The sequence below is a fragment of the Corvus cornix genome, chromosome 1 (assembly GCF_000738735.6).
Source record: "Corvus cornix cornix isolate S_Up_H32 chromosome 1, ASM73873v5, whole genome shotgun sequence".
Classification (NCBI taxonomy): domain Eukaryota; kingdom Metazoa; phylum Chordata; class Aves; order Passeriformes; family Corvidae; genus Corvus; species Corvus cornix.
Window position 1 is genome coordinate 100,675,758 of NC_046332.1, and position 27,825 is coordinate 100,703,582.

Sequence of the window (27,825 nt, forward strand, 5' to 3'; positions counted from 1 at the left end):
TTACAACACAAGAGCAGGCTGCTATAGTAGTGCTGACAAAAATCAACTGCTGGACTGTTTACACTCTGAAAAATCTCCTTCAAGTGCCCTGAGCTGAACAGTAGCTTTGTTGCTCTGAGGGTTTCTGCTCAGATGGCTTAGCAAGGTCTTGCCCTTAGCTGCAAGCTACGGGATTGCACTTGGAGATTTTTCACTTCATTTAAGCGAAATATAATATAATCAGGAACTTCTGGAAATTCCAGTGACAACTGACAGCCAAGCCCTAACAATGGGTTCTTAAGCTTTGACTATTGCCTGACTGTGTCTTAACAAAGAAGGAATTGTAAAAAACCCTCAACTTTCTCATCTAGTAAACACTGAGTTTCAAATGCTCATGACAATTTCTTAAGACATTCTTGACATCTTAATGGAAGATTTCCCTTCTGTGAAGCTAAAAAGGAGTAATTTAATACTTTGAGTATCTCAAAAGTGAAGCTGTATCACTAAACTGGATTGAGCTTACAAAGCACAGTTCTCTTATTTACTGTTTCTCAAGCCAGTGTTTTGCATTTAATGTGCATCAGTTCACTCCTGTTGCCAGTATGAGAAGATGCCTTGGACTGAGAAACGTCACCACTTAATGCTTCTAGAGGCCGTACATATGGAAGCTGAACCTTCTGATGAGAAAAAAGAGAATTATTCTGAAACATCAGAATTTCTTTGACTCAATAAATATCTTCTACTTTTCCTGCCAGACTTCTGTTGTCTTTTATTTTAGAGAGTTCATGCTAGAGATGTCAATTATTAACTCTGTTTGCAGAGAAAATGAAAAGCAAAACTCAGACAACTTCAGAAAAATGGTGACAAGCAATAGGAATATTTTACTTACATAAAGCAGAGATCAAAGGAAGCAAATTATTGTGACTTGGGATTTTCTAACCTTTCTGCCCCTCATGAAACTAGTGGGAAAAATTTGATTAAAAAATTACTATCTCAGCAAATAGTACAGGCCATTCTCTTCCTGGAAGCATAAGCAGGATCTTCAAGATAATGAAGGGACAAATAATAGTAACAAAAGAGTTGCCCAATATTACTTAAACTACTTTTGAGATAGGCCAAAACCACTGAGCAGCTAGCATCAGCAGTCATCTGACTCTGGGATTGAGCAAGCTAATCTTCTGACACTGAAGCAAGGTTAACATCCGAGGAAGGACAGTTTCCTCCCAGATTTACTAGTGAGATCAGCCCTACCACTAAATTGTGTAGGAACGGACCTCTCAAACCTGAAGCAGCCTTATTATGCTTGAAATTTGGTCAAGAGGCCTGATCTGGTTCTCCACCTCCAATAAATACTCCATGAATCTGAGGGTGGACTCCAGAAGACAGGGCTGAAAGGTACAGAGTTTTCTTCCTCAAGTGGTTTCACATATCATGAAGATAAACTGCCTCTTCTTTGAATTTGTCAAACTCCACACTCAAATTATGAATTACAATTGGTTGTATAACTTAGGTCCTCCCTATACATGCCACAAAATTTCTAAAAAGGGCTTACATTTTACATGTGTAAATAGTTATCTTTCAAGTTCAATAGAACTATTTTAAAGACTACACACTTATTAATTTTGTTTTATAAAACAGTTCTTTTTTTAGTCCAAGAATTATGATTTTGGAATAGGAATTATTAGAAAATATCTTAAGAATGTATTTTTAAAATCTGTAAAAAAAAAAAAGACTCAATCTTTAATATTAAATTCTTCCCATAGTCATTAATGAAAATACCAGTATTTATCTGTAGAAATAACACAGAAATGCTATAGAATACAAATCAGTATAAGTACCCATGAAAATATGAATATTATTTAATAGTATAACTTTAATAAAAATTTTCTCAAAATAAATTTAGTCAATAGTTTCTAGGATTTGCTCAGTCTCCACACAATCATATCTGAACTGAGCTGAGCTTCTGCTATGTTCAAGGCCGTTTTCTGGTAAAGGGCACCATTCATTGTTTGGTTCATACTTTGCACATTCTCTTCCTGCTCATTCTGAAACTTCTTTCTGAATTGCTGGACTCCTTCCTCAGTGTCCAGTAAAGAAGCCAGAGGAGAATTATTGATTTTCTTGCCAGACTCATTCCCCCATGTCAAGCTGTTTTCAGCTTTAGTTTCTCCTAAGAAAAGAGAATTCTTCAAGGTGAGCATTTCCTTTTCCAAAGCCAGTGCTAACTGTTCAGTAAGTACTGCTTTGCTTCCAGATCTCAGGAGTTTTACACAGCAGCTTGGAGGGAGAACTCTAGTAAGGCTGTGAAGGCACTGGAACAAGATGGTCAGATTTCTGTAAAACAAAATGATGATGATGTCAGAAAAAGAACACTCTGTAGTTTGCACCTATCACAGAAATATCCTAGCCAGATAAAAGATCAATGCAAACACAGGAATAAAAGATACAGAAAATACAATCATAGTTAGCCCATAAACACGGGGCTCACTGTTAATGTGAAATGGGATCAAAAGTGAATAGTACCAAGAAAATCCCTTTTCAAAAGGAACCAAAAGTCTTGAGACTTTAAATTTTACTGATTGATTTCTTAAACATTTCAGCCTTTCTTCTTACATAAAGGAAATCGACTCCTAATTTAAGGAAAAGACTGAACCTCACTCCAAAATACACTCTTAAAAGTTACACCTTTTCTTTTTTACTTTTTAGCTTGAACTCTTCAAAATAGCAACATTTGTCAATACTCCAGAAGTACTTTTTATGTTATAAGCCTTATCCAGCTAAGTCATAAATTATGGCAGTATTACTAACTTGATTAACCTGGTTTAGGAAATATTTGTCCAAGAATCTGCATAAGAAAGGACATCAGTGAGACTTCAGATTATTTCCTTTTCATAATCATGGTAGGTAGGAAATAAATATAGCAGAAATATGTACAAAATGAGACTACATTTACATTGCAAAATTAAACAAAAAAATGACCTAGCAATAAATTTTAATTTAACATAACTTGGCATTTGTGGTTTGGTTGCTTTTTTGTTTTAATATTCCCTTAAGGATTTTTTTTTTTAATTAATACACAATGAAGAAAAAAATTACATATTATACTAAGAATAATGTAAGAAAAAAAAATATAAAATTATGATGCAGCAAAATGAAGAGAAGGAATAGTACCAAGCAGGTATTAATGGAGACTAGACTTATTTGTAATTCTGTGTTCTAGCCTGGACAAAATTAAACAATAGAGTTCATGTTCTACCATAATTCTGATCTGAAAACAGCTCCGTTATTGCTGATTGTTATCACATCATCACATTGGCAGCCTATTGGTTACAAATTTGGTTGCTGTTTATGGTACCAGTGAGAAACATCATAAAGTTAAAAAAGGGTGTATGGAAGATGAATATAAGCGATGCTTTTCGAGTGATTTTACCTGCAAAATATTGTTAGAACGCCTTCAAATGGATTTTTCAGGGTCCAATTAAAAATTGTACCATGGACATTTCCTGCTTTATGACAGAATATGTTGCCCTGGCATTCCTTAAAGGGTGTGCACTCCATTTCTCCCAGTAACCACGAACTGACTGGAGTCAATGTGAAGTCAGAAGACACAATCTGAAAGGAGAATCTGACAGACACTGCAAGGACAGCAAGAATATCTTCCACAGAACCTGCAAGAAAATACAGTAAAAAAAGGTATTTGAACTAAATATTTTGATCACGCTGCATGCATTAAATGAGCTTAGATTTTTGACTCATACTCCCAGTTTTTTTGAGAAGCATTTGCACCTGAATCTTTGGGAATTTTCAACTGAATTCTTATCCCTACTCTGTCAAGGAAAACAGTTGATTAATGGAGCACCACCAATATAATGAAAGCACTTAAGATAAACATCACCTTGCCAAAAGAAGGCTATTAATAGCCTCCTGTGATAGTAAGATGACATGTTGGCTTTAGCAGTGACACAGCATTAAAGGAAGAAAAATTAAAATTCATTGCAAACAATAAAAAGGATATTTCATTACCTGAGCAAAAGCCCAGCTCAAAATCAATTCAATCACGAATATTAAAAAAAAAAAAGAAAATAAATTACCTTACCATACATGTAGATGAGGAAGAGCTACAATTATTTTAGTATTATTTAAGAGGTAGTAGTATATCAGAAAAAATCTTATGTATCTAATTACAGTAAGTATCTTATTTATAGAAAAAACATAGGCTTCAGCATTCTGTACTCAAACTTATCTTCAAAATTATCCTTTCCAGATACCCTTCATCACCAATGCTACCAAAACCTTACAGCAACTCATTAAAACATTTTTTCCATTTTGAAAAATATTCCATCTCCTATTTTACTTAGCTTTTAATTCACAAAAGGTCTATGCAGCTTGTGTTCAGAGAGAAATTTAAACAAAAGAATCAAATATATTTATTTATAAATCCAAAGGTTATAAATCCATTTACCTGTACAGTAACTATTATCCCTTAGCATCTTTACTGAATATCTGCCATTTGAAATATCTTCCAGACTTAACAAAATTTTCCCACAGACTACAGCAATCTTTTTGCTCTGCTGTAAACTATCATTCTGATGGTTTTGCTTCCTGGCATGCAGAAGAACTACACAGCACACACGATGAAATGCCAACAGTGGTGAAAGGCTGGTGACAGCAGTGAGTGTCCTTGCTCCGTCCAGATGAATACTTGAAGATCTCTTAGGAAACTCTTTTCTCAGATAATTCTTGCTATGCAAATCCAATTTCATCTTTTTTGGAGGAGGTTCAATTTGACTTGAGGAGATAGCCAATGCTGAGAAGGCTTTGTTCAGCTTAATGATTTTACTTTGACACTTGATAATCGGAGAAATCGAAGAGAAGTCTTGATCCATCACTAAAGATAAACTGACTTCACTCAGTGACCTGTGAAAATCCATACAATATGACTGCACTCCCAGTTCACATTTTTGTCTTCTGACAAATAACCACAACTCTGCAGATGTATACAGACACTTAAGACTAAATTCCAATACCATTCCAGATTAAGTCACAGACTTTGCAAAGAGGCTAAGTCCTTCACATGACTGTTTCATATAAACTCAGGATAAAGATTTTTCAAAATGTGGACTCAATTTTCAAAGAGCTTCTAGGAGTTAGATGCCTCATTTCAACTGAAATAATTTGGATATTTAATTCAGCCAGAAAAAGTTGAAAATTCTACATAACCTATACAGATAGTCTATGACATTTATAAATTATTTTCTAAAGATTTAACTTTCTTTTTAATAGAAAATGTGGCAAATATAAATTCTGCCCTTTTGAGGACTAAAAGCTCTTCTGATGCTGTACATTTATATAGATATTCAAACAAAATTGAATGTAGAGTAAAATAAAAGGTTTAAGACACCATTACATTGAACACGCAGCAATTTCCTGAAATGTATGGAGTACTTCATTCAACACAGGGTTCTTTCAATGAAATCCTAGTATTAATGTTTCAGATCCTCTCTCAATGAATATATTATTCTGTCAATCAATTAAATCTCAAGATGTCACTGACATTTGAAAGTCTTATGAATGTCTAATTTTCTTTACAGAGAAGTATCACCATCTCATAATGCAATCTATGATATCACTGCAATTTCACACTAGTAGGAAGCACAAAAGTAATCAATAAAGAATTACAGTGATAGGAATGGAGAGAACACAAGCCTTTTTCCCCACAAACACAGGTTGTTGTACACAGTTCTGAAACGGAGCCCAGAAGACCCAGTTCTGCTGCTGGCCTGCCAGGTAACCTTGGACAAATGGCTTCTCCACAGATCTTTTCTCAACTGTAAAAATGGGGGAGAGGGCTAGATTGCTGCTGGTTGTTAAAATCTGCTGAAGATCTCTGAAGTTATACAGGAATGAAGCGTTTCACTTCAAAAAAAAAAAAAGCAAAGGCATCATCATGAAAGCTAAAAGAACAAACACTAAAAAGGCAAAAAACAATCTTTTGCCTCAGTGGCTCTTAAGAGAGGCTGTCAAGAGGATGAGGTCAACTTTCTTGTAAAGTTACAGCAATCTGGCAGTTGAGAAAGAATATACCCACAGCTCCAGCAGAATGGCCAGAGGGCCTAACAGGTCAGCTCCCTCACAACCACCTGAGTGATTTTCAGTGGCATCAGTAGCCTTTGAGCTCAGCCTAACAGAGTCTCAGCTACACTGCTTGTGGGAGCATGGGTCAGAAGGTAAGTTTATATTACACAATTCATATTATGTTTTATGTAATCCTGTTTTTTCACATTGTGTTTCAAATTAGTTCCCTCTCTGTAAGAGAAAATTACATAAGTCGTATTTACAACAAGGACTGAGTAATTAAAATAAACAGAATAAACAATTAAAAGATGATAATAAGAATAAACAAATTATTTTGAAGGTTTAAGTATTGTATGGCTGATTGTTCCACATAATTTACACAATATGCAAGCTTTGCAAATATTTTGATTAGATACTTGACTAGAAGAGTTCAATTCAAAAGCTAAGTATTTACTTAGTTGGCAAGAGAATTTAATATATTTTCTTTTGTGCTTCTTGAAGCAAATCAGGAATGGCAAGTCACTAACAGTAAAGCACCAGGAACTAAGCTAAGACAGAGTTTTATTTACAACACATACTGATGTCAGCATTGCTATGTCAACATGGACTATAAAGAACCATAACTTTTGTCAAAGAAAACTCTTTTGTAAAAAGTCTCCAGTAATGTTGCAATTATACTCACACAACTGATTTCTGCCTGTACAACATATTTTCCTACGCAGTGCTAGAGAGAGATAAGCAGCAGCAAGAATACTGACAAAGACATTTCCCACACTTTACATGCAGATGTTCAAAATGAGAAAGTTCAAATTTACTGCAGACCTTAAGCTACATATTCATTTTCTATAAAACTACCAATGAAATTATTAGATAAGTGTATATACTCACAAGTAAAATGATTCAGTTAGTTTTACTCCAACCACCAGGCTGTCACCCACAACACGCTGCCACAATTCCTCTGTAAAGTGCTCTGGGACTTCAGACACCAATGCTGTCTCTTTACTAAGAGAATGAGGAGGATTTTCTACGTCATCCCAGAGAGACACGAGGCCTTCCTTACAGAAAAATGTGGTTTTTTAGATAAATTAAGTAGAGATGGTTCTTTTTATACTGCATTACTTCATGTTTTACCACAAGTGACTGCTGGAAGAGCTTTTAAGATACACAAAATGAAACATATCTATCAACTAGCTTATTCTCTAGAATAAATAGAATTGAATTTTCTTAAAACAGATGATATCATCATGTAAAGTGTAACTTGTTCTCTTCTTGTAAACATCACATCGAAATCTTGACCTGTCATATAATTAATTGTCCAAATATATAAGATGGTAGGATTTATCTTATATCATTGCATTTAGTTGCTCAATACTTTGTTGTCCAAACCTGGAAAACTTGAAAGATATCACAACAATAACTGAAAGGGAGATCAAGACCATTTCAGTTAAATTAGGAGCCTTCTTTTGAACAACGTATTAAGATAAAAATTTTCCCAACCTCCATCAGCTTCTCAGCCCACAGTTCACTCTGCCCCCATTATAAAATCAATTTTGCTCACATAGTTCTATGACAACTCCCTTTCTGTAACAGGTTAGATTACAGACAGGCAAATGTGCCAATTAGAACTGTACACTCCCCTCGTGTTTGTTGCTAACTCCATTAGAGGTTACTCCTCCATACCACTCAGTTGTCAGGAGGCATTGTGCACGTCAATTTCAAGTAGAGACAACTAAATTTACTCCTAACTACATATACTGGCAAGTTAAGAAAATGAACCAGATTTAAAAAGCAGACTAATGAGTTTTGATAGTGGCAAGCCCTACAGGTGGAAGTGGTAAGTGGTTGAGGGCAGCACCCTCTACAAATGGCTTGGCAGAATTCAGAAGTGATCTGGCCATCTCCTGCATTTTACCTGTTTTGCATTTGGTAGAACATGGGTTCTTTCTTCAACAAGATCTATTAATGCTCTGCAAGACTCAAGAATAACCCTCTTTTGGAGTCCTAAATGCTGCTGTAGCTCTCGAACAGAAGTCCAACCAGCCTGTAAAAGATAATCATTAGGCTACTGCACATAAGAAAGGACACTGAAGCTATCAAAATACCTTTTGGCTTTCCATTTTTATGCAAGTATCACAAGTAACATTTCTAAAAAATGTTCAAGTCAGGCTACTCTGTTTTTAAAATATGAATCTCAGAATCTTGGTCTTTCAATATTAAGCCTAGAGTTTAAGATAAATATTAAGGTAAACTTTATCAAATTATGTAGATATTCAGATATATTTCTGTAGATATCTTTTATTATTAATCCTGCTTCACTTTTTCATGGATAGAAGTTTCATTTTGTAATGATTATTGACCAAATAAATATACTGAATACTTGACAGACTTACAAACAGACACACATGTTGGCTATGTCTCAGTTAAACAAAATACAACAAAAAAATCCCCCAAAAAACCAACCAAAAAAGCCCACAAACCAAACAATAAAGAAAAAAAATCATGCCAGCTTCTCAGGTTTTAAGAAAGCTCCTCAAAAGCTATTATCTGGAAAGCAAGATCCTGAGAAGTCCAATGCTGCCAAGGAGAGAACAAACTCACCCCTGGAATGCAAAACCAAACTTTCCTCTTCCTCATTCCCTTAGAAAATCCCCCCAAACACATAACACACAAAACACCATTATAAGCCTGAATAAAAAAGCAGTTCTTGTAAGTGACGTGATGTCCTCTGCTCAAAGGCAAAGGGCACTTAGACCAGCAGCACTCTAATGAAAAGTTTTGTAAAAAAATTATCACCTATCAAACTGTGAATCTAAGCATCAGATTCCAAGCAATAATCCACTGCCAGACTTGAGTCAGGAGACAAAAAGGAAGAGTTAAGAACAAAGACGAATCTACAATACCTTCCTAATTTAGGTCATCAGGATACTAAGCCATCATTTACTCCCATTGGGGACAAGTCCTGAATAAACAACTGAGAAGCAGAAAGCAAATGGGGAAGTACAGATGTCGAAGCAGTCAAAATCGCCAAAAATTCACTGTTGTACACTTGCTGACCTATCTGGCTTTTGCAAGCCCTTTTTCCTCATAAGCAACACAAGAAAGAGGCCTGAAATTTACCACATGGCAAACCCAAGACTGAGTTGTGTCCCCCATCAACTCTCTGTCACAAGTGACAGGCACATCCTTCCTGCTATATGCCAAGATGTACTGCACTACAAGCATCGGCAGGAGTTACAAGTTTTGTGCTGTGAGACCCATAAAATAAACCAATAAAATAAACTTCTGAGAACAGAAAATAAACAGGAACATAAAAACAAGGCAGTCCAGAGCCAAAGTAATAGAGCTGTGAGTAAAACCAGAATTATAGTCCTTACAAAACTGTCAAGTAATTGGGGGAAGATCAGACCAGTGAACATTAAGACACTTCTCTGTTTCTGCCAAAACAATCAACTAAAACCACGAGAAACCCTGTAACCTCAGCTGTTGCAATGTAACTGCAGTACTCTGCCAAAGGATGTCTTCCTCAGAAGATAACTAAACACATGTTAAAGTGAAAAAATCTTCAAAGGAGAAAAGGCTGGATTCAGGTCCAAAAGAATGTATATACACAGTACAAAAATGCACAAACTGATCTATTTTTCAATTTCACTCCCTGCAAAATGCAATTTATATATATTACTGTGTATAACTTAAATGCAACTTACTTATACAGTGGACTGTAATTCATTCCTGCCAAAGTTCTCAGGTGGCTAAGAAAACAGCTGTGCAGATGTGAAGCAAGGGTTAAGGCAACAAGGATGAAAAAGGGCTGCATCTGCTATTTCATTTTGCTCTAAAACACAAGATTCCATGGAGACTGTGAAAACTTGATTCGATAGCAAATTTCTAGAATACCTGAATTTTGATGACAAGTATCAAGAGGAACCACTCCAAGACTAAATAACCTTTGGAAATTCCCAAGCTAAGCAGAACCCATGCAGTATTGCTTCAAAACAAGCATCCTTCAAATTCAATTACACATTAGATTATAAAAGCCAGCAAGAGTACTTCACTGTTCAGCAAATATAATACAGAACAATGGGGATTTCAACAAGGAAGCAACTGCAAGGTTAAAAAAGAAATATCTGCACCTACTTCCAAATGCACCAGCTTGACAATTTCAAAGATTTACAGCATTAAAACACAGTAAATTTCCAACTTCCTTACAATCTTGTGCTAGCACGTAGCTTTGAAAATTAGAGATTAAAAAGATCTAAAAGTATAGAAATAAGTTAGGTCTTATGAAGGATTCTGTGTCTGTAAGAACTGTACCAGCACACGATAGATAAAATATCCAGCCAGTGGCTTGTTTCCAGCAGAACCAGTAGAAAGTGCAAACCAGATAATTCATTTGATCCTGACACAGATTCAGAGAGCTGTGCAGCTGGAAGCCACTTGGTGTATTGAAAGAACAAAGTTATGGAACATAGAACATACAGCTGTCAATGGCAGGGTGGACAACCTTCATTACAATTGTGGAAGAAGCAGCAAATGAGACACAGAAACTGATTTCTGTTTTGTAGAAGAGGAAAGCAATATAAGTGTAGGGCAAGAATGCAGCAGTAAGGTAAGTTTTAAAATACGACTGTCAGAAAAGAAAAAAAACGCAGAAACAGAAAAAGATGCATTTGGAAGGAAGATTGCACTTCTGCACGTTAAAGCCAATAGGGCTCTAACAAGCAAACTGTAAAAATGTAGGATTGGAAGGGATCTCAAGAAGTCCTCAAAATTAATCCAGCTTCTATTTTCTTGTGCCTTCCATGAAGGAAAAAACCATTTTGTCCACTGTTTTCCAAACAGCTTTTATCTGCACAATATCTCTTTAGCCATTTTGTTATTAGAACTAGAAAAGTCTTTTCTTTTTCAGTCTTTTCCTAATATGACCTAATATGTTATTTATTAACTGGCAAACTATTGCCAATTAATTTGCTTCATGTTTAAAGGCTGGAAATAAAACTGCCACGATACCCTACTTAGTTTTCACTCATTCTCAAGTGACAGGAACAATTACCTAATATCTCATCTTTAAAGCACCCTTAGCAAACTAACAATAACCTCACATCATTGACTCAGTATGAGATTTACATTCTCTCCTAAAGCTTTTTTTTTTAATAATCTTCCTATTTTGTCAATTATTCGGTATAGCCTAATAACACACTGCAAAAGCACATATTGGTGAGTATGCTGGGTGGGAAGCTCTAGCAAGTTTCCCCCAGTTTGTTTTATAAATGATGCCAGTTAAAAGAAGGATACATTTTAGCTTTATCTACAGTACTTTTCAAAATTATCCTTATAGAACCACTAGTAACAGGAGCACGAACATCAGAAGGTGGTAAAATAAACACGATCACCAATTTGTGCAAATGCACTCACTGGGAACATGCCACTACATGATCAGAAATTTATATAATGGGGAGCAAAAGAAGTAAACATTCTAATTTTTTAAAGCTGGCATTTAAACATCTATGAGTAAAATGACTGCTAAGAAGCTCTGATAAGATAGCTTCAACATTATTTCAAACTTTTAATTAAAATTAAATTAGACCTCTACGATTACCTAAATGCACTTATAACAACAGAGAGAACTGAAACACAGACTACCACTGATTCAAGAATAAATACTTAACCATGTTGTCCTTTTCCCTGAACCACTTCTTCAATAATAACAGTATCATTAGCCTTACCCTTTAGATAATGTAATGATACAGAACAGTAATTTATAGAAAACATGGAGGCAGAACTGTTGAGTACCAACCTGTAATCTTGTTTCAAGGGCTCGGACAGTAAGCAAACCATTCTCTTGCAATCCTTCTGCAGCAGGAACATCATGTTTATAATTGATACTACTCTGAAAGAAAGAAACAAAACCAAAACCCTGAATGAATTAAAAAGCTGAAGGTAAGGTACAGGCTATTACACAGCATTATAAAAATCTGGGGGAAAATACAGCAATCCAGCAGAATCACAGTATGTCTTTTAAAAGAAAAATCCTATTTTCTGAAAGCAAATACAATTTGATAGTACGTAATGGAAAGACCCAATTATGAGAAGATAATTAACAAGCACTATGGCCTTAATTAAACTAAGAGTTCTCAGCCAAAAGGTAAGAATTGTGGCAAAACTGTTATGTATGTGAAGCATTTGCAACTGCATTAATTTCCCAACAGAATGTTGATACAATCAAAGAAGCAAAATAAAATCTTCAGATAATTTAAGATTACAGCAGGAAATATTGTATTCAAACTTCAGAGCATTTCACAGCACACATCCAATTTCATTTTGCATCAATACTTTAATGATTTGTTGAGGTTTTCTTAATTTAGTAAGCACAGACTGAGTAGCTGAGAAAAGGAAAGCTCAACTTACTGCATAGTTGACCTCCCCAAGATCTGTTATTTTGAATGTACTTAACACGTCTGTATTGGAGTCATCCTTAAAAAGCAGTAACAGTTGCTCACTTCCAGAGCCAATAAAATCATCCACCAGAATACATTTCACTTTTGGCCATTTGGAAGCCACCTACAGTAGAAGAGGTTTTAAAATACATTTATTAGAATAAATCTTGTATTTGAGATCTCATTTTGATGAAGCATGCTCTCCATTAAGAGGGAGCCTGTTCAGTTGTGTGAAATACAGTAATATTTAGAAGTTTCAAGCTCTCACTCTCACTCCATCATTTAGAGCCTATGTAACTCTGGGAAAAATTAGCCATTTCTCTTTAAAGAACACTTTCCAAATTACAGGTTGCAGAGAGGATGACAACTTTTCAGTGTATTCAAACAGCTTAAGAGCTGAATGTTGTAACATTTATTTAGAAGCAATAATACTTGAAGATCAGTTAAAGGCATTATACCTTTGATATTGAGACATATCTTTGTTTCACAGAAGACTTAAACATGATTGAAAGTTAAGACAAATTTTTATAATAATGCCAACAACTAAATAGTACAAATTTTTGTTTCCTAAGTTATACAAGTCTTCCTGTCAGATTATTACAAAACCCTTGCAGAAACTTTGTCTCTCCTAATTTTAGGAGACAATAGCAAGGACTTTTCTTGTCATTTTCATAAAATGACATTTTCTAGAAACAACTTTTTGTTATTAGGAAATGACACTCAATAAGCTTTGATGTTCCAATGAGAAGTTTATGCTTTGCAATGATATCAGGTTACTTCTAACACAAATCATCTAGGCACACTCACAATTGTTTTACAGCTTCAAGTTCTCCACTATTGCAGTTTGCAATTAGCAACAGAAGCTTTGGTCAGATTCATAAATGTATTACTAAATGAGAGAATCCCAGCTTCATTTTCAGATAAATAAGCAAGCAATGGAAGCAAAACAATGTCATACTTTAGACAGGTTATTTTACCAGCAGCAACAATAATAAACAAACAAACAAGAAATCTAAAGAACTTAAACATGCAGATTTTCAGTTGCAGGACTTTCAATAAGACAATACATACAAAAAATGTATGGGTAAAATGGAGCTGTTTAAAGCCATCAGTACCTGTAAGCTGTCTCTCCTCTGTACAACACAGCTATTTCCAGAGGCAAAATACACAACAAATAGCAAATCATTGCTACTGGTTACAGCTGGTTTTACTGAACATGGCTTTGCATAAGGAAGCTCACAAACACCTTTAGGGACACCATTTTGGAACCAAATAAGCTGGTTCTTGTGGGTTATGGCAACAAGTGATATTCGGAGCTGTTTTTTCCATCTCTCACTCCTGCAGATGTAGACAGAAGATACCACTCTGCTGTAAGCATGAGGCATGAAGCACGTGCCAGCCAGCATTTTTTGTGTTTCAATTGCGTATCCAAAGAACTCACTACCCCAGATGGCTCTATCTGAAACAGAAAACCCATCTGCATCTTCAGTCTCTGGCAGGCAAGCAGTTCTTATCCCTAAGACAGCAGTGCCTTCATCTACAATTTCACCTGTCCACACTACAGAAGAAAGCTGAACAGGAGCACTTTGAACCACGCAGGTGTTGGAAGAGATGTAGAACAGCTTGTTGGCCTGTCTCCACAACACGGATGGGCCAGTAAACAACCTGATGTCTTCTTTCAGCTCATAATCCAATTTAAAATAAAAGGACTGCTCAAATTGATTTGAACTGTGAAGCAACAATACAAAGTATTTGACATTGTTCCGTTTTTTCTTCTTCATCAAAATGCAAGGAAGAATAATCCCTGTTCTGGAATCTGTTGTGCAGCTACAACAAATCATTTCAATTTTTGAGTCACTGGCATGCATGCTGAATACTCCAGAAGACTTCTGAACAAACAGCTTAGTGTCTCTGTTGAACGCCATCCTTCTGACACATAAATTCATTGTTTTATCATCTGCTTCCTCTGCATGCTTTGGTTTTGACAGCTGAAATACAAGGACTTCGCCATTGTAGGACAAGAATTGATCTTGCTCACTCAGAAGCATCTTGATTTATCTTTATGTATATTCCTCTACACGAAAACCATATGTGTCCCCATTTCTGTCAGGCTTATTTCTTTGTGGAAATTTTAACATATGTGGACAATTTCCATCTACAAAAGCAAACAAGAAAAAAAAAGTTAAATTGTTTTGGGACTAGCTGAATAGATCCTTACGAATAAGAAAAACTGTGCGTTGCAAAGCAATAACATAGAAAAATTTGAGAACGACGCCAGTATGTGATTTAATCTCACAGATTAATAATGGTGGTAACCAATTTTGTACTGAGAGATTTAAGTAACAGAAACATTTCAGAAATGTTTCTTTACCGAAGTATGAATTCTCTGGTTATCAACAGCTGCACGGCATAATACAAATTGATAGAAACCAAACCACACACTCACAATTTGTGTGATTGCATTGAAGGTGTCAGCGCCACAAATACACTGATCACACTGGAAAGTAACGGTGCTTTGAATTCTCAAATTAAAGAACCTTCTCTCGGCCGTAGTGTTTATTAATAACTATAATTCATTTTTTGTTAAAGTTATAAGGCCTCGAAGGAGAAAGTTCTCTGAAGAAGCATCCACTCATTTTGCGGGCAAGTAGGCTACCTCCTTCTCTCCCTCATCGCCCAGAGAGGGCCCGGGGACCCCGAGGGAACCGCAGCCGTCTCACCAACTTTCACTCAGCTTCCGCGGTCCGCAGCGACGGCCCTCGCCCGGCTCAGGCCGCGCTGCCGCCCTCCCTCCCTCCCTCCCTGCCCGGGCCCCGCGAACTCCCGCACAGAGACCGGGTACAGAGAAGGGCAGTGACCACGGGCTCCGCGCCGGCGGAGCCGCTCCCGGCCGCTCCAGTGGGGCCGCTCCCGGCGAGGCCGCTCCCGGCTGCCCCGGCGGGACCGCTCCCGACTGCTCCGGAAGGGCCGTGCCGCGGTTCCCGGCCGGGCGGGCCGCTCCGAAGCTCCCGCCGCGGGGAGCACGACGGGAGCGCGGGCGGGGGTGGAGCCACGGCGAGGGGCGGGGCGGGGCGGGGCGGGGCGGGGCCTGTCCGCCGCCGGCTGCCCTGGGGCCCCGCCCCCCGGCGGAGTCACGCGCCGCTCCATCCCCTTTTCCCGCCGCCCCTCGCGCTGCTGGAGCCGTCTCAGTGCGGGCGGACCCGCTGGATCATGGCTGAGGTGAGTCCCTACGCCCCTGCTCCCTCACTGCTACCTTCCTGCCCGCCTGCTGGGCCTTCCCTCACTAGCTGCCGTCCGCAGCCGCCCGGGGTTGGTGGTTTGGCGGGACGGGTGGCCGGGCCCTGCCGTACAGGTGAGGGAATGGGGCTGTCTGGGGCCCCGGCCTTTCCTTTCACGGTCCTCTTGTTTCTTTCCTTTCAGCAGCGACAGGATAAGGCGGCGCTGATAAGCGAGACCCGGCGGCGTTTCGAGGCGGAGTACCTGCCAGGTGAGCTGGGAGCGGTGGCTGTGGGCTCTGGGGCTTGTCCACTGTCGCTTTTCCTTTCGGGTCGCCAGGTATCCCACTTTCCCAGCTCTGTGAGCGTATGTGCCCTTTCACAGAATCGACTGGAACGGAAAAGGCCTCCGAGATCATCGAGGCCAGCCTGTGACTGAACACCTGTCAACCAGACCATCTCACTGAGTGCCACGTCCAGTCTTTCCTTAAACACCTCCAGGGACGGTGACTGTGCCACCTCCCTGGGCAGCCCATTCAAACATCTAATCAGTCTTTCTGTGAAGAATTTCTTTCTAATGTCCAATCTAAACTTCTGGTACACTTAAGATGTCCAAAGCCATGGACGGGTACGATGCACAGCAGGTTTCTGTGCTGGCTCTCGGTGCTCTCTGTCTGCTGGGTCGCTCTCTTGGGCTGCGGGGTGTGTTGGGGCAAAGCTCTCAGTCGTTTTCTCTTGCAGCTGTGTTTGGTTAGCTGTAGAGTGGGGTCTGGGACACTGCTGTGCTTGGTGTTCTTTGGATGTAAAACATGGCAGGGAAGGGAGGCATTCTGACCTCGCCGAGTTTGTCAAAGGAAGAGTTGTTTTTCTGGAGTAATTTGCACTTGAAATTTATGCAGGCCATAATTAAGATCATGCTGCATGTCCAACTCGATTCTTAAGTGCAGGTGCATTTAAATTTGTAAATGAAGGCCGGGAGATGCTGGGGATGCCTGGGGGAGAGGGAAGACTGGGGTAAGCCTAGCGTGGTTTCCTTTTATTTCAAGGTTAATTTGCATTGCTTATGTTGGAAAAACGTAGAGTATGCTAACAACTGCAGTAAGCAGTATGTTTCATTATGACTGTCTAGAGACTTTCTATTGAAAACATGCTTCTGTGCAATTTTTAATGCAAATACAGTAAAGTCCAGTAATTGTGTTGCCTGCATCTCTTTTAATAGGAGCCTCAGTTCTGCAAACAAATGCCTTGCTTTGATGTTTCTGATCAGAATTATTGAGGTTATCTAGCTGTCACCTTTATGTAAGGGTTACGTGGTTCTATGACTTCTTTGCAGTGGGCTAGAACATGCTCTTGGAAAACTTTGAAGGTCTTGAGGGTGGTACAACTTTGCCTCATATGGTTACTCTGCTAACTTTCAAAAAGGAGACTACTTTGGCCTTGGTTTGAGATGACCTTTATTTCTGATGACAAAATTTATTAGAAAGTGTTGAAGTAGAAAGAGCTTATTTTACCATTTATGAGTGAATAAAGGTATCTTTGTAAAGATCAGGCTTGAATGAGTGGAGGATCATCTTAAATGCTAACTTTTTCTGCCTCTAAAAGTTTTCAATTAGTGTATAGTTTCATATGGTAGGTGATTCAACTTGCTTTGGATTCTATTATCCCAGAGTCACACTCATAAATGATTACTTCAGAAGGCCTAGGACTGCTCTGGGACAGTAGTTGTGGAAAAGGAGTATTACTCCTTCAGTTGATCTACCACTTAAAATCTTGAAATTCCACAAGTTTCTCCTGTTGTAAGGATGCCTCTGTTGGGCTGGCTGATACAGCCATTACAACAATTGAATACTGTTGCAAGGTAAGCTGTAATCCTATTTGCAGTATTTTGAACACTTTTTCTCAGTAAGCCCATTTTTGGGTCATTGTTTAGGGCTCTTGGCCCTTTCAAGAAGATAGGATTAAGACTTTTTTGAGTTTATGTTTTTAAGATTCTGCCACAAATTTAGGAATGCCACAAGCAAATTAATGTTCTCATGACCACATTCAAGAGTGCAAAACACATGATTTTAATTTTGTACTGGTCTATTAACCTTTACTGTTTATGTTCTAAAATGTATTATTTTATGCTTCTTAATCAAAGGAATGTGGGGGTGCAGGTAGGCAGACACCCTCAAACCTGTGACTTTGTGGTGTAAAGGTACAAATGATTGCTTCACACCCAGCAATTTTAGTCTGCTTTCAAAACTAAGGGCACTGCCAGGCTACACTGAGAAGCTGATCCTTCCTGTAAAGTTTAGTGTGGTCATAGAGTTGTGGGCCTCTACATAGCAAACTCTATTCCTTTTACAGGTGAACTGCAGTTGTTAAAGTTTGAGGAGTTTTCAGGCAGTTTTTTTTTCTGGAGGTTGCAGCTGCCACTGTTTTGTTTTCCCTTTGAGGAAAACTGTAACTGGTTATTCTAGAAACAGTGATTCTGATCTTCAAAAGTGAAGTAGTTCTTCCATATTCTGTGACTCCCAGTTACTGGTTTCCCTCCTGCCCCTCCTCATGCAGGAAGAATTGGTATTGGTCAAAAATACTGTGATGGTCTTACAGTAATGTTTATTTTTGTTATGAAATGAAAACTTAGAGGGTCTTTGAAATCCTACTTTTTAATTGAAATTATTTATTGGCAGAATACAATTTTTAGACTTAAGTAGAATCTACAAAAATATATTATTATATAGATGATTCAGAAAAGTCTAATATTACAGCATGTATTATAATTATTATTATAGTAATATGCTGTGGCCTTGATAATTTTCAAGGTTGGATGGGAAAAGTTCTGTTCAGCAATTGAAAGCACCATAAATCTGTTTTTTTTTAATTATACAGTTGTTTCATTTATATGACCAAATCAGAAAATGCTTTTGATAGTCAGATATAGTGTGAAAGATGAAGTATCAGAGAACCTCGCTGGCTCATCTCCCCAGGGTCTGCAAGAGAAGTTTCTTGCTGAAGTTGTTCAGCAGATTTGGCCATTGAAGTGTTCTGGAAGGAAAGCTTGGCCACTGTTGGATGTTATCTGCAAAGCAGTGTTTAATATTAACGGCGATCTTGTGGTGGTTTTTTCTCTTCAGTTAACTGTCTAGCTGGGTTCCAAAGACAGCTTCAGCTCTTGTGAGGAATATATGTCCCAATAATGAAACCTTTGCATTTAAAAGGTTTATTTCCAATAGTGGAAAGGTCATGTTAGTCCAATAGACTGGCAAATGCTGTCTGATGTGCTAGGCAGATGGCACTTTGTCTTCACTGGTTTTGGGCCTAATTTTTGTTTTGGCTCTTTGGATTCTTTGTCAGAGTTGGTGATGTAAATGATTTTGCTGGTGAAAGGAACAATGAAAACAAAAGATTTTTTTACTAGTACTGACTGGCACTAACAATGTTTTCTATCAAACAAGCATGTCTTTTTCTATAGTGAATTTCCATTCCTTAGAGGATTTCAAAAATTAGCTTTTATTTCTGGGCTATTACTTTCTATTTTAATGTTACAGTGGAAATTGTTCAAAATCAAGTCTTGTTAGACTTTTCAGTAAACTAGTTTTCTTCACATTTCCTTTTGTATATTAACCATTTCTAATTGCCTGTTATTTCCTGGCCCTCCCCATTAACATTGTTTTCCTTTCTTTTAGGCAAAGCTTAATTTTTGAAAAAGATTTTGCAAGAGAGGTTTCCCATCCTTCCAATGTAAAGGATTAAATTTCATCCTGACCTTCTTTAAGCCAGTAGCAAAGGTGTTTTGTTAATCATATGGGTTGATTGTAAATAAAATTTTAGACATATGGGACACCCTTAAAAAACAGTGATAAGACTATTGTAGAAGACTCTTAAAGTAATGTTTTGCATACCTGCATGTATCTTTTTATGCTCTGAAAAGTCCGTTTTCCCTGGTTCTTGGCTTTCAGGCTGAGAATGGTGGAAGGATAAGATGGGAAACATACTTTCATAAAAAGTTCTGTAACATTAATGATTGAGGTTTTTATTGAAAGTAATCTTTATTGTCACTGAGAGTGTTCAACTTTGCTAAAAGTTTGTTTATTGCACTTTGTGGAGGCAAATATTTTATTTATTGCTGCTTGAGCTCATTGAAGTAATTCTTTATTGGATGGAAATGGTGTTCGGTTTTTTCTTCATCCCTGTCTCTTTATGGCTACTTTTTTTACTTCTTAAATTGTTTCTAGTCTTGCTGATTTTTCTCATCTAGCAACTGAAGGCACATACCTGAATTGTTATAGTACTTAGCTTAATGTTTGGCATCAACAGCCAATTAAAATGGGTTTTGTCTTTGTAGCCAAAGTCAGAGAAATAATTGTGACCATTTTAGACAGAGACTTCTTGGCTGAAATAGCTTTAAGACAGCAGTTAAATTGAGTCTCTTTGTGTAATGTAACACTTGACATACTTTTCTAAGTTGCTTTTTTTCCCTCTACTTTGTACAATTAAGTTTTTGGTTTTTTCTCTATTAAAAGGCATGCAGTTGCTGTCCCTACTTAGCTTTATATATGGCTTGTTCTGTAACTCTACTTTTCTAGATAAGAGTTTTTTCTGAAGGGAAGGGTCATTCAAGTTTTAAAACTCTGAACTTCTCTGGATTAAGTTGGTGTGGGGTGTGGGACTTTGCTGTTGTGCCTGGTTTTGAGTTCTGTAGTTATTCTTCTATATTCCTGTTGAATATTCTCGAACTTGTATTATATTTTCTAAAGCGTGAGCACTAGAAGAAAACACAGCAGCACAACGCTGTTCTCGTGGTAATCACAGAATGGGTCAGGTTGGAAGGGACCCTAGTGGCTTGTCTGGTCCAGCGTGCTCAAGCAGGGTTATCACGAAGCACAGGGCACAGATTTGCATGCAGACAGTCTTTGGATGACTCCACACCCTCTCTAGGCAACATGTTCCAGTGCCTGGTCACAACAGTAAAGAAGTTCTTCCTCATACTCAGGTGAAACTTCCTGTGCATCAGTTTTTGCCATTTTCTCGTGCCTTATTGCTTGGCACCACTGAGAAGAGCCTGGGCCCATCCTCTGACTTCTCCCTTCAGACACTGACAGACATTGATGAGGTCTCCTCTCAGTCATCTCTTCTTGACGCTGAGCAGGTTTAGCTCTCTCAGCCTGTTCTCATAAGAGAGGTGCTCCAGTCCCTTAATCATCTTTGCACCCCTCTACTAGACCTGCTCCAGGGGCTCCTGGCATTGTAATTAAATGGCATTGAAAAAAAAAAGTGATGTAAATAGAAGGGATTTTACAGTTTCTGCCTCAGAGAACTTAATGAAACCTTCTAATGAAAGTATTGCAGTGAGATTTGTGTGCGGTTAGTTTTGTGTAATTCTGCAGTTGTTTTCAGAGCTGTTGTCTGTGTTACAGAAGATCCTTTATGTTGAAATGTAGTAATTAAGTGATACAGTTTCACTGGAAGCTTCTCAGCTTGAAGAAGACAACTATTAAAAGGGCAGGATGTGCTCATGGAAAGAACAGAAGTCCTCACTAAAGAAAAAAAAAAAAAAAAAAAAAAAAGAAGGCAAGTAATATAAGAAGTTGCTGTTCAAACAGAACTTTCTTCTTCCAGTCTTTCCTCTTAACCTCAAATGCTCAATGGGAAAATGAAAGTAACTTTAACCAACTATTTCCAAAATAAAGTTAAATACCTGATCAGTTTTGCTCACTCAAATTTTCCTGAGGAACTTTCAGTTAAAGGAATAAAGAGGGCTAATAATGGCCACATCTTGCTACTGTCACTCCCTTATGTGTAACTTTGAATTTGGCAGATGATGCTTTTTCTTGCATTTTTGTATCTGAGTCTTGCTTAGTTTCTACAGTTTTCTGGGTCAAAAGTATTGCAGCATCCCAGTTTTGCCTCTTCCCTGGGCTGTGGGACTGTTCTATGATTCTATGATACAGAAAGGTTTGAGTGTCTTGGACTGAGGGAGCAACCAGATTTCCAAGCCTCTGGACTATGAAATGTTACACAAAAGTCTGGCACTGCTGCTACACACGTGGTTTTCAGTAGCTCTTTCTGAACAGAAGTAGCTGGTATTGCTGTTCCTTGTCTTACCTTTGGGGCAAGTGATGTGTGTTCCAAATACCTTATGAAATTCTGTTCGTTATGGACTTAATTACAGAGATGTCTCTCTTCATGAGCTGAGGGGGCCTAAACTTAATGTCTCAGTGTCCTAGTGGCAGTCCTGCAAGTGTGAAGAAATAAGCACCTAATTTTCCTTTGAGAAAAGCATCAGTATGTGTTTACAGGTATCTTAAATGGATAGGCTTGGAGGTTGTCTGAGGTAAGTTACTTCTGTTTGTAGTTTCACCTGAATTTCCATATGGATGCCTCTCAAACAGTGTTTCTTTTTTGGCCTCTTAGTTGTGCAGGATGTATTTAAATTGTATTGAGAATCCTAGATGTCTTATTTTCTTTCAACTAATTCTCATTTAACTCCAGAAGTTTCTAATAGTACAGTAACTACACTCAAGTGTTCCATGAGTTATTTAAAATTAGAAACATTCTGATAATGTCACAGAAGTTTGAAAACAAGATTCCAGATGTCTGTAGAATTATGCGACGTACAGATTTGAAGAGGAATTCCTCCTCTGAACTGACACATTTTCAATCACTGGGTTCTTGGAAGGACTCCATCAATTTTATATCACTCTGCTTTTTGTGTGTGACATAAACCACCTCAGGTAAAAGTCATTCAGTATTCAGTACTCAGTACTGTTGTTCTGTCAATCTTGTTAGGCTAACCTGATTCAAATACTGGCATTCTGCAAGTGCTTGTGGATGCAGAACTTGACTAGTTGTTTCCCCTGGTTTTAGGGGGTATGGTAGCATATATGTAAATTCAGATTACATGTGCCTTGTTGAAAATTTAGTTACAGAAGAGAGGGAAAAGTACTTTTTCAACTATCCCTATCTTTGAATTCAGCTTGCTTTCCATTGATGTTGGAAGTTTGGATTAAACATTTTCTGTTTCACTTTCATTTTCTTAAAATATCCACAAAGTTAAATGTGTTTTTAAAAATATTCTTTAAGTTCAGAGTTTGGGACAACTTGTTGGTGGCCAAGAAATGTGTTCTGAGGTTTGTTCCATGTAATGATATGTCAGTTTTAAATTACAGTTTGATACAAGATGCACAATTCTCTCATTTTGACAGATGTGCTCTCAAACAGATACTGAAAGCAAAGACAGCCTCAGAAAGTGGTGAAATGATCTCCTGTTAGTGTTTACCTGGTAGTGGGTTTTGTCTTTACACGGTACCCAAATTCCTTATTTATATAAGATATATGTGGGACTGATTTCAGCAAAGTACTTGGCTGATTGATTAGCTGCAGTCACTCATAGCTGGAAGCCAGTGTGTGTTAGAGATTATTAAACCAAGGTGAAGTGGTTAACTTGAAATAAGTACTGTTGCTTTTTCTCAGACACAACTTCCTAAATCATTGGGGGAACTACAAATTTCAAATGAGCTGTTGAGACTACAAAATTTCACACCCAGGATTTTTACAATTCTTCTGTGGTTCCTCTAGAGCCACAAACGTTTCAGTCTGGTGCTGAGTGATCACTTCACTGGGCTTAGTCAGAATATAGGAAATCAGTTGTCTGGTGCAAGTATGGAAATAAAGAGAAAAGGAACTTCAGTAGTTAAAAGTTTTTAGTGGATTAGAGGCTTTTGGGCAGAGGAGAAAGTAGGCGACTAAGATTAAGGAAAGTGGGATTAAATTCTAGGTTTATCTAAGGAACAAAGTAAAGTAGTAGGATGGGATCAAGGGAAGGAGAAATTTGAGGCGTAATGAAGAAGGAACGTGGTAGATGATGTGTGTGAGAAGCAGACATGAAAAGATGCATTGGGGGACTGTAACTATAATGACTCTTAGTGAATGGACACATTTAAATTAATATATTCTTACAGTTACATTGACTAATTATAGCAGGAAACAGTATAATTTGAAAGACAAGAAAAATAGGTCATAGTTTTTGCATGGAGGCCAGTAAAACAATATATATTAGCAGAATTTAATGGTGTCTTTTTCTTAACTCCTTCCTCAGAGTTGTCTGGTTGTAATACAGATTCCCAAGCCATCCCATCGCAGTTCTAAACAGTTGTAAATGGCTCTGAAAGCAGTTTATTGCTGCTGATAGAGGAAGAGTCTTTCCAGTATGTGAAAATTAAATCTCTTTTATTAACAGCCTTAATTTTTTCCATGGTAATCATGAATTTAAGTGAATAGCTTAACAGTTTATGGTTTTTTAGTAGTTAGCAGAGATGTGTATCAGTGTCTATTGCTTTCAGAAGCCTGTTTCTGTTATGGGCTCTTGATTTTACATTCTATTTATACCAGTTTCTCAGAGGAGCATTGATCTAAAAACTGAGCCTTTGTTTAAGCATATCTACAATAGAAATAGGTCCACTTAGCATTTGTGTTTAAACTTTCCTGTCTAAAAGTGAAAAAGCCCAGAGCAGCAGCAAGTCTTGTTTCCTCTGAAGCGCTTCCAAAAGCGTGTAAGCCTGTTACTGTGTTGCTAATATGATACAAGAAGATACAAGAAGCCTTGGGGGCATTTGTGCTAGAGTTGCATGCAGTTTTTATTGTGTAGCATAAAAATTTGACAAGTGTAAGCTGTAATTTTTTTTAAAGAAAACAATTTTGTTTAATGCAATTATGTATAGTGCGTACTCAGACCCACACATTTTAATAGTTGTTGTCAGACATTTTATGGTCTAACATGCTGATGCCTATAAATTTGAGAACTCAAGCATGTGCTAGTGATGTTTAATACAAACATTCATCAGTACACAAACTCTAAGACTATATACTAATTCGTGTTAATTACAGAAAACTGGTTTGAGGAAAATATACCTGTCCCAAATGCACCTTGTTGTTTTCTAATGTTTTTTCTTTGCATAAAAATCACAGAAAATATTTTTCTAGTAGTGTTCCTAAATATCGTTGCAGAAGATAGATGGTTTTCATCAATTTATCATGCCGTGCCTTGTTTGCTTAAATTTGAAACTGCAAGAGAAATCCTATGTACCTAGTAAATGCTTATAGACATACACTTGACAAATCTCTTCATGTTTTTGTAGCAAATGCTATAGACACTAACTTATTTATTTCCTAGATAAATCAGATAAATATGATTCTAGAGATGTGGAGAGACTTCAGCAAGATGATAAATGGGTTGAAAACTACTTGGTTTGGCGTCATGATGTTGTGGATGATACTTTAAAGATGATTGATGAGAGCTTTCAGTGGAGGAAAGAATACACAGTTAATGGTAAGCTATGTTACATAGTGATTTTGAAGGTGTGTGTTGCTTTCGTATTGAGCTATCATTGACCTCTACATGTAGTTTTATTAAGAACCTCTTAAAGGCTTGCAAGTACCACAGAGAGCTAAGCAAGAACTTAAAAATTAAAAAAAGAGAGAAAAATTATTGCTTTTTATGTTGACCAGTAGTCTCTCAGTTTTGTTGTGGTTCCATGTGTCTATTGAAAGGGTGTTTAAGAGGAAGGAAGGAAGGCAGCTATCTCGTGTTATGTCTTTTTGCATCATAGAATAGAGTCCTAAAAGACCAATAACAAAAAACCCCACAACAAACAGGGCTCTCTTGTTCATTTTAATAGCACTGGTCTGGTGCATTAAATAAGAGATCTCATTTTTGTGCTGTGAAAATATTTTGAAGGTGAACACTATCTACAGGACTTTACCCTCTGAATTTAAGGATAGAGCATGGTGGGGGAGGCTTCAAATATGGAAAAAAATAAACACTTGCATCATTTTTTTCTGTAGATTTTTTCTATTATTCTTACTTCATAAATAGATCCTACTCTATAGCATGAATAGAAGATAGTAAAGATTTCAAATTATCTCAATATTTGCATTAGTTTAATAAAGGCCTTGGAAAGAGGCTTATAAAGCTGTTTTTGTATTTTTTGTTAGGCTTTTGCATTTTTAGTGACTTCTGTTACGTTAACAATGTGATTATTAATATGATTGCTGAAATAATATTTCATTTGGTTTTGCAGACTTGTCAGAATCTGTCCTTCCAAAATGGTTATTTGAAATTGGTGCTCTCTTTCTGCATGGATATGATAAAGAGGGCTATAAGTTATGTAAGTTATACAGAATAGATTCTTTTCAGTCGTTGATCGTTATTTTGTTTCCAGCATTTTAAGAACAGACATAGGTATGTGTTGGTTACTGTTTTTACTTAAAAAGGTAATTGGGTAATAAAGTATTTTTTTATCATAGAGTACACTGAGTTGGAAGGGACCCAGCAGAATGATGGAGTCCAACTCCTGACCCTGCACAGGGCAGCCTCAGAATAACACCATGGGCCTGACTGTCAGACAGGCTTGGTGATGTGATCGCTGTCTCAAAGAAGAATATAATAGTTTAATGTATGCTCTGTGTTTGAGTAGGGGTTTATCTTAATCTTGAAATATGCAGTGTAGCTAATGTGCTGTATTTAAAAACATTTGTTTCTTTGCATGAAACAAAGTACTATTTACTTTAGTTTTGCATTTGGAAGTAAAAGACATGGAGAAGAAATCTGGTTTTTACTAAGACTTTCCGAGTTTCAGGGAGAAGAATATTGAGCATATCTAAAATTATTTTCAGGCTTGTCTAACTTTGATATTGTAAAGGTCGTAAAAATGAAAGCCACTCTTCACATTACTGCCCTGAATATTTCTTTTCTCACTTATTGTATAATCAGTAACTTGGTTTCAGACGTTTTTATAAAGTCTTTTTACTTTGAATTATGCCTGTAGGGGTTTTTTTCCGTAGAAAAACAAGTCTCTGTATGACTAATTTTTTTTTTTATTCCAGAAGAATATGCACTGGGCTTTCATTTATACAATGTTGCTCACCTCCAGAAATTTTAAATTTTATTTTAGAAAGATCTGTTGCTTTTTATATAATTCTTAATGTGTGTATAATTAGTTTTTCAAAACACATCAACTGCAATGCTGTAAAAAACCTAAGCAGAAAAGGAAACATTAATTTTGCAGCAATACTTAGAATATATGCTGAATACAATATTGTCTGAAGACCGTGTGACTTAATTTTAAATTATGAAATGCTAATCTAGGTAAATAGTCTTTAAATACACAAAAAGTGGTTTTCTGCTTTAATGTTTCTTCTGGAGTGTAGTTCTTTGTATTTTCAATTTTTAAAAAGTTACAGTAAAAAAAAGTCAGGGGTATGTGAAGAGGTGTACAGTTGTTTTTCTGGCTGTTCAGTGGTCACAAAGTCAGGACAAATGTAGAACACAAACTCAGAGGTGTTAATACATTTCAGTGCATCCTCTGTAGTTATTTGCATGATGTTTTCTGTTAGCGTGGATCTTTTGTTTCAACTTTCGTGTGTGTTTTTGTCCAAGTTTGGTTCAAAGTGAAACATCATACAAGAGATCCTAAACAGCAACTTGACAAAAAGAAACTGGTCGCTTTTTGGTTAGAGCATTATGCCAAGAGAGATCATGGAAAGCCCTTAACAGTGGTATTTGACATGGCTGAAACTGGAATCAGTCACATAGTAAGTATTTTTACTGTCTTGTCTTGATTGCTTTTGGGATTATATTACCTGTGTTCCTAGAAAAAAGGAAGTCCCTGTACGGTCATTGACACCTAAATAACTTAACAATCATTGACATTAGTAATATGTAGGGCTTTTTCCCATGACATGAGCAATTTCCAAAATCTTTTGTTACATATTAAACTTTGTCTTCTGCAACATGCTGAAAACTTGATTTTAGTTTGGTGACTGAGCTGAGTCAAAGCTGGTTTAGATTGCAAGGTTGAGATCTTGCCTATCAGTATATCTTTATTGATTTAATCTAATAACTAAAAATCTCACAGATTGTCTGTAGGTTAAAAACCAAAATGTATTTCTATAGAATAATTTAAATTTTCTTACCAAGTGCCATGTGGTCCTGTTATTACAGGAATGGCTGAAACTTATATCTTTGTGCCTTTTTTTTTTTTTTTTTTGTGGTGGTAGTATGGCAAGAATGAATTTAAATATAAGCAAAAAAACCCACCCCCAAACCCATTTCCAAAGAGTTGTTTATACCTAGCATA

At 37.2% G+C, this 27,825-nt stretch overlaps 2 protein-coding genes across 6 annotated transcripts in view; one reads left to right on the forward strand and one right to left on the reverse strand.

Annotated features, from left to right (window-relative positions):
- Positions 1–835: 835 nt before the first annotated feature.
- Positions 836–15,487, reverse strand: FANCB (FA complementation group B). 3 transcript variants are annotated; one of them, XM_039550744.1, is made up of 9 exons: positions 15,324–15,487; positions 13,604–14,643; positions 12,460–12,612; positions 11,849–11,941; positions 7,967–8,095; positions 6,943–7,109; positions 4,442–4,896; positions 3,410–3,647; positions 836–2,313 (listed from the first exon to the last, which is right to left on the reverse strand). In XM_039550744.1, exons 2-9 carry the CDS (start codon positions 14,534–14,536, stop codon positions 1,893–1,895), a joined length of 2,589 nt encoding a protein of 862 aa, XP_039406678.1. In that variant the 5' UTR covers positions 14,537–14,643; positions 15,324–15,487; the 3' UTR covers positions 836–1,892. The 3 variants fall into 3 exon arrangements, with proteins under 3 accessions (XP_039406678.1, XP_019138653.1, XP_010392728.1); XM_019283108.2 differs by lacking the exon at positions 15,324–15,487 and adding an exon at positions 15,145–15,272; XM_010394426.3 differs by lacking the exon at positions 15,324–15,487 and adding an exon at positions 14,935–15,272.
- A 110-nt stretch (positions 15,488–15,597) lies between these two features.
- Positions 15,598–27,825, forward strand: part of MOSPD2 (motile sperm domain containing 2) — a 32,932-nt gene continuing 20,704 nt past the window's right edge. The window contains exons 1-5 of one of the 3 annotated variants that reach the window (XM_039550766.1): positions 15,598–15,707; positions 15,909–15,975; positions 24,861–25,016; positions 25,768–25,854; positions 27,126–27,280. In XM_039550766.1, coding sequence (XP_039406700.1) covers positions 15,699–15,707; positions 15,909–15,975; positions 24,861–25,016; positions 25,768–25,854; positions 27,126–27,280 — 474 coding nt within the window. In that variant the 5' untranslated portion in view covers positions 15,598–15,698. Of the gene's footprint in view, positions 15,708–15,908; positions 15,976–16,261; positions 16,332–24,860; positions 25,017–25,767; positions 25,855–27,125; positions 27,281–27,825 lie in introns of those variants that run through there. The other 2 variants (XM_039550772.1, XM_039550782.1) reach the window with 2 other exon arrangements.

Excerpts from the sequence above, each read along its gene's own strand:
- FANCB (XM_039550744.1), bottom strand. The coding sequence starts at position 14,536 with ATGCTTCTGAGTGAGCAAGATCAATTCTTGTCCTACAATGGCGAAGTC. Across the intron at positions 11,942-12,459 it reads TTGGGGAGGTCAACTATGCA|AGTAGTATCAATTATAAACA; the intron begins GTAAGTTGAGCT and ends TCTTTCTTTCAG. Across the intron at positions 8,096-11,848 it reads CCCTTGAAACAAGATTACAG|GCTGGTTGGACTTCTGTTCG; the intron begins GTTGGTACTCAA and ends TATCTTTTACAG.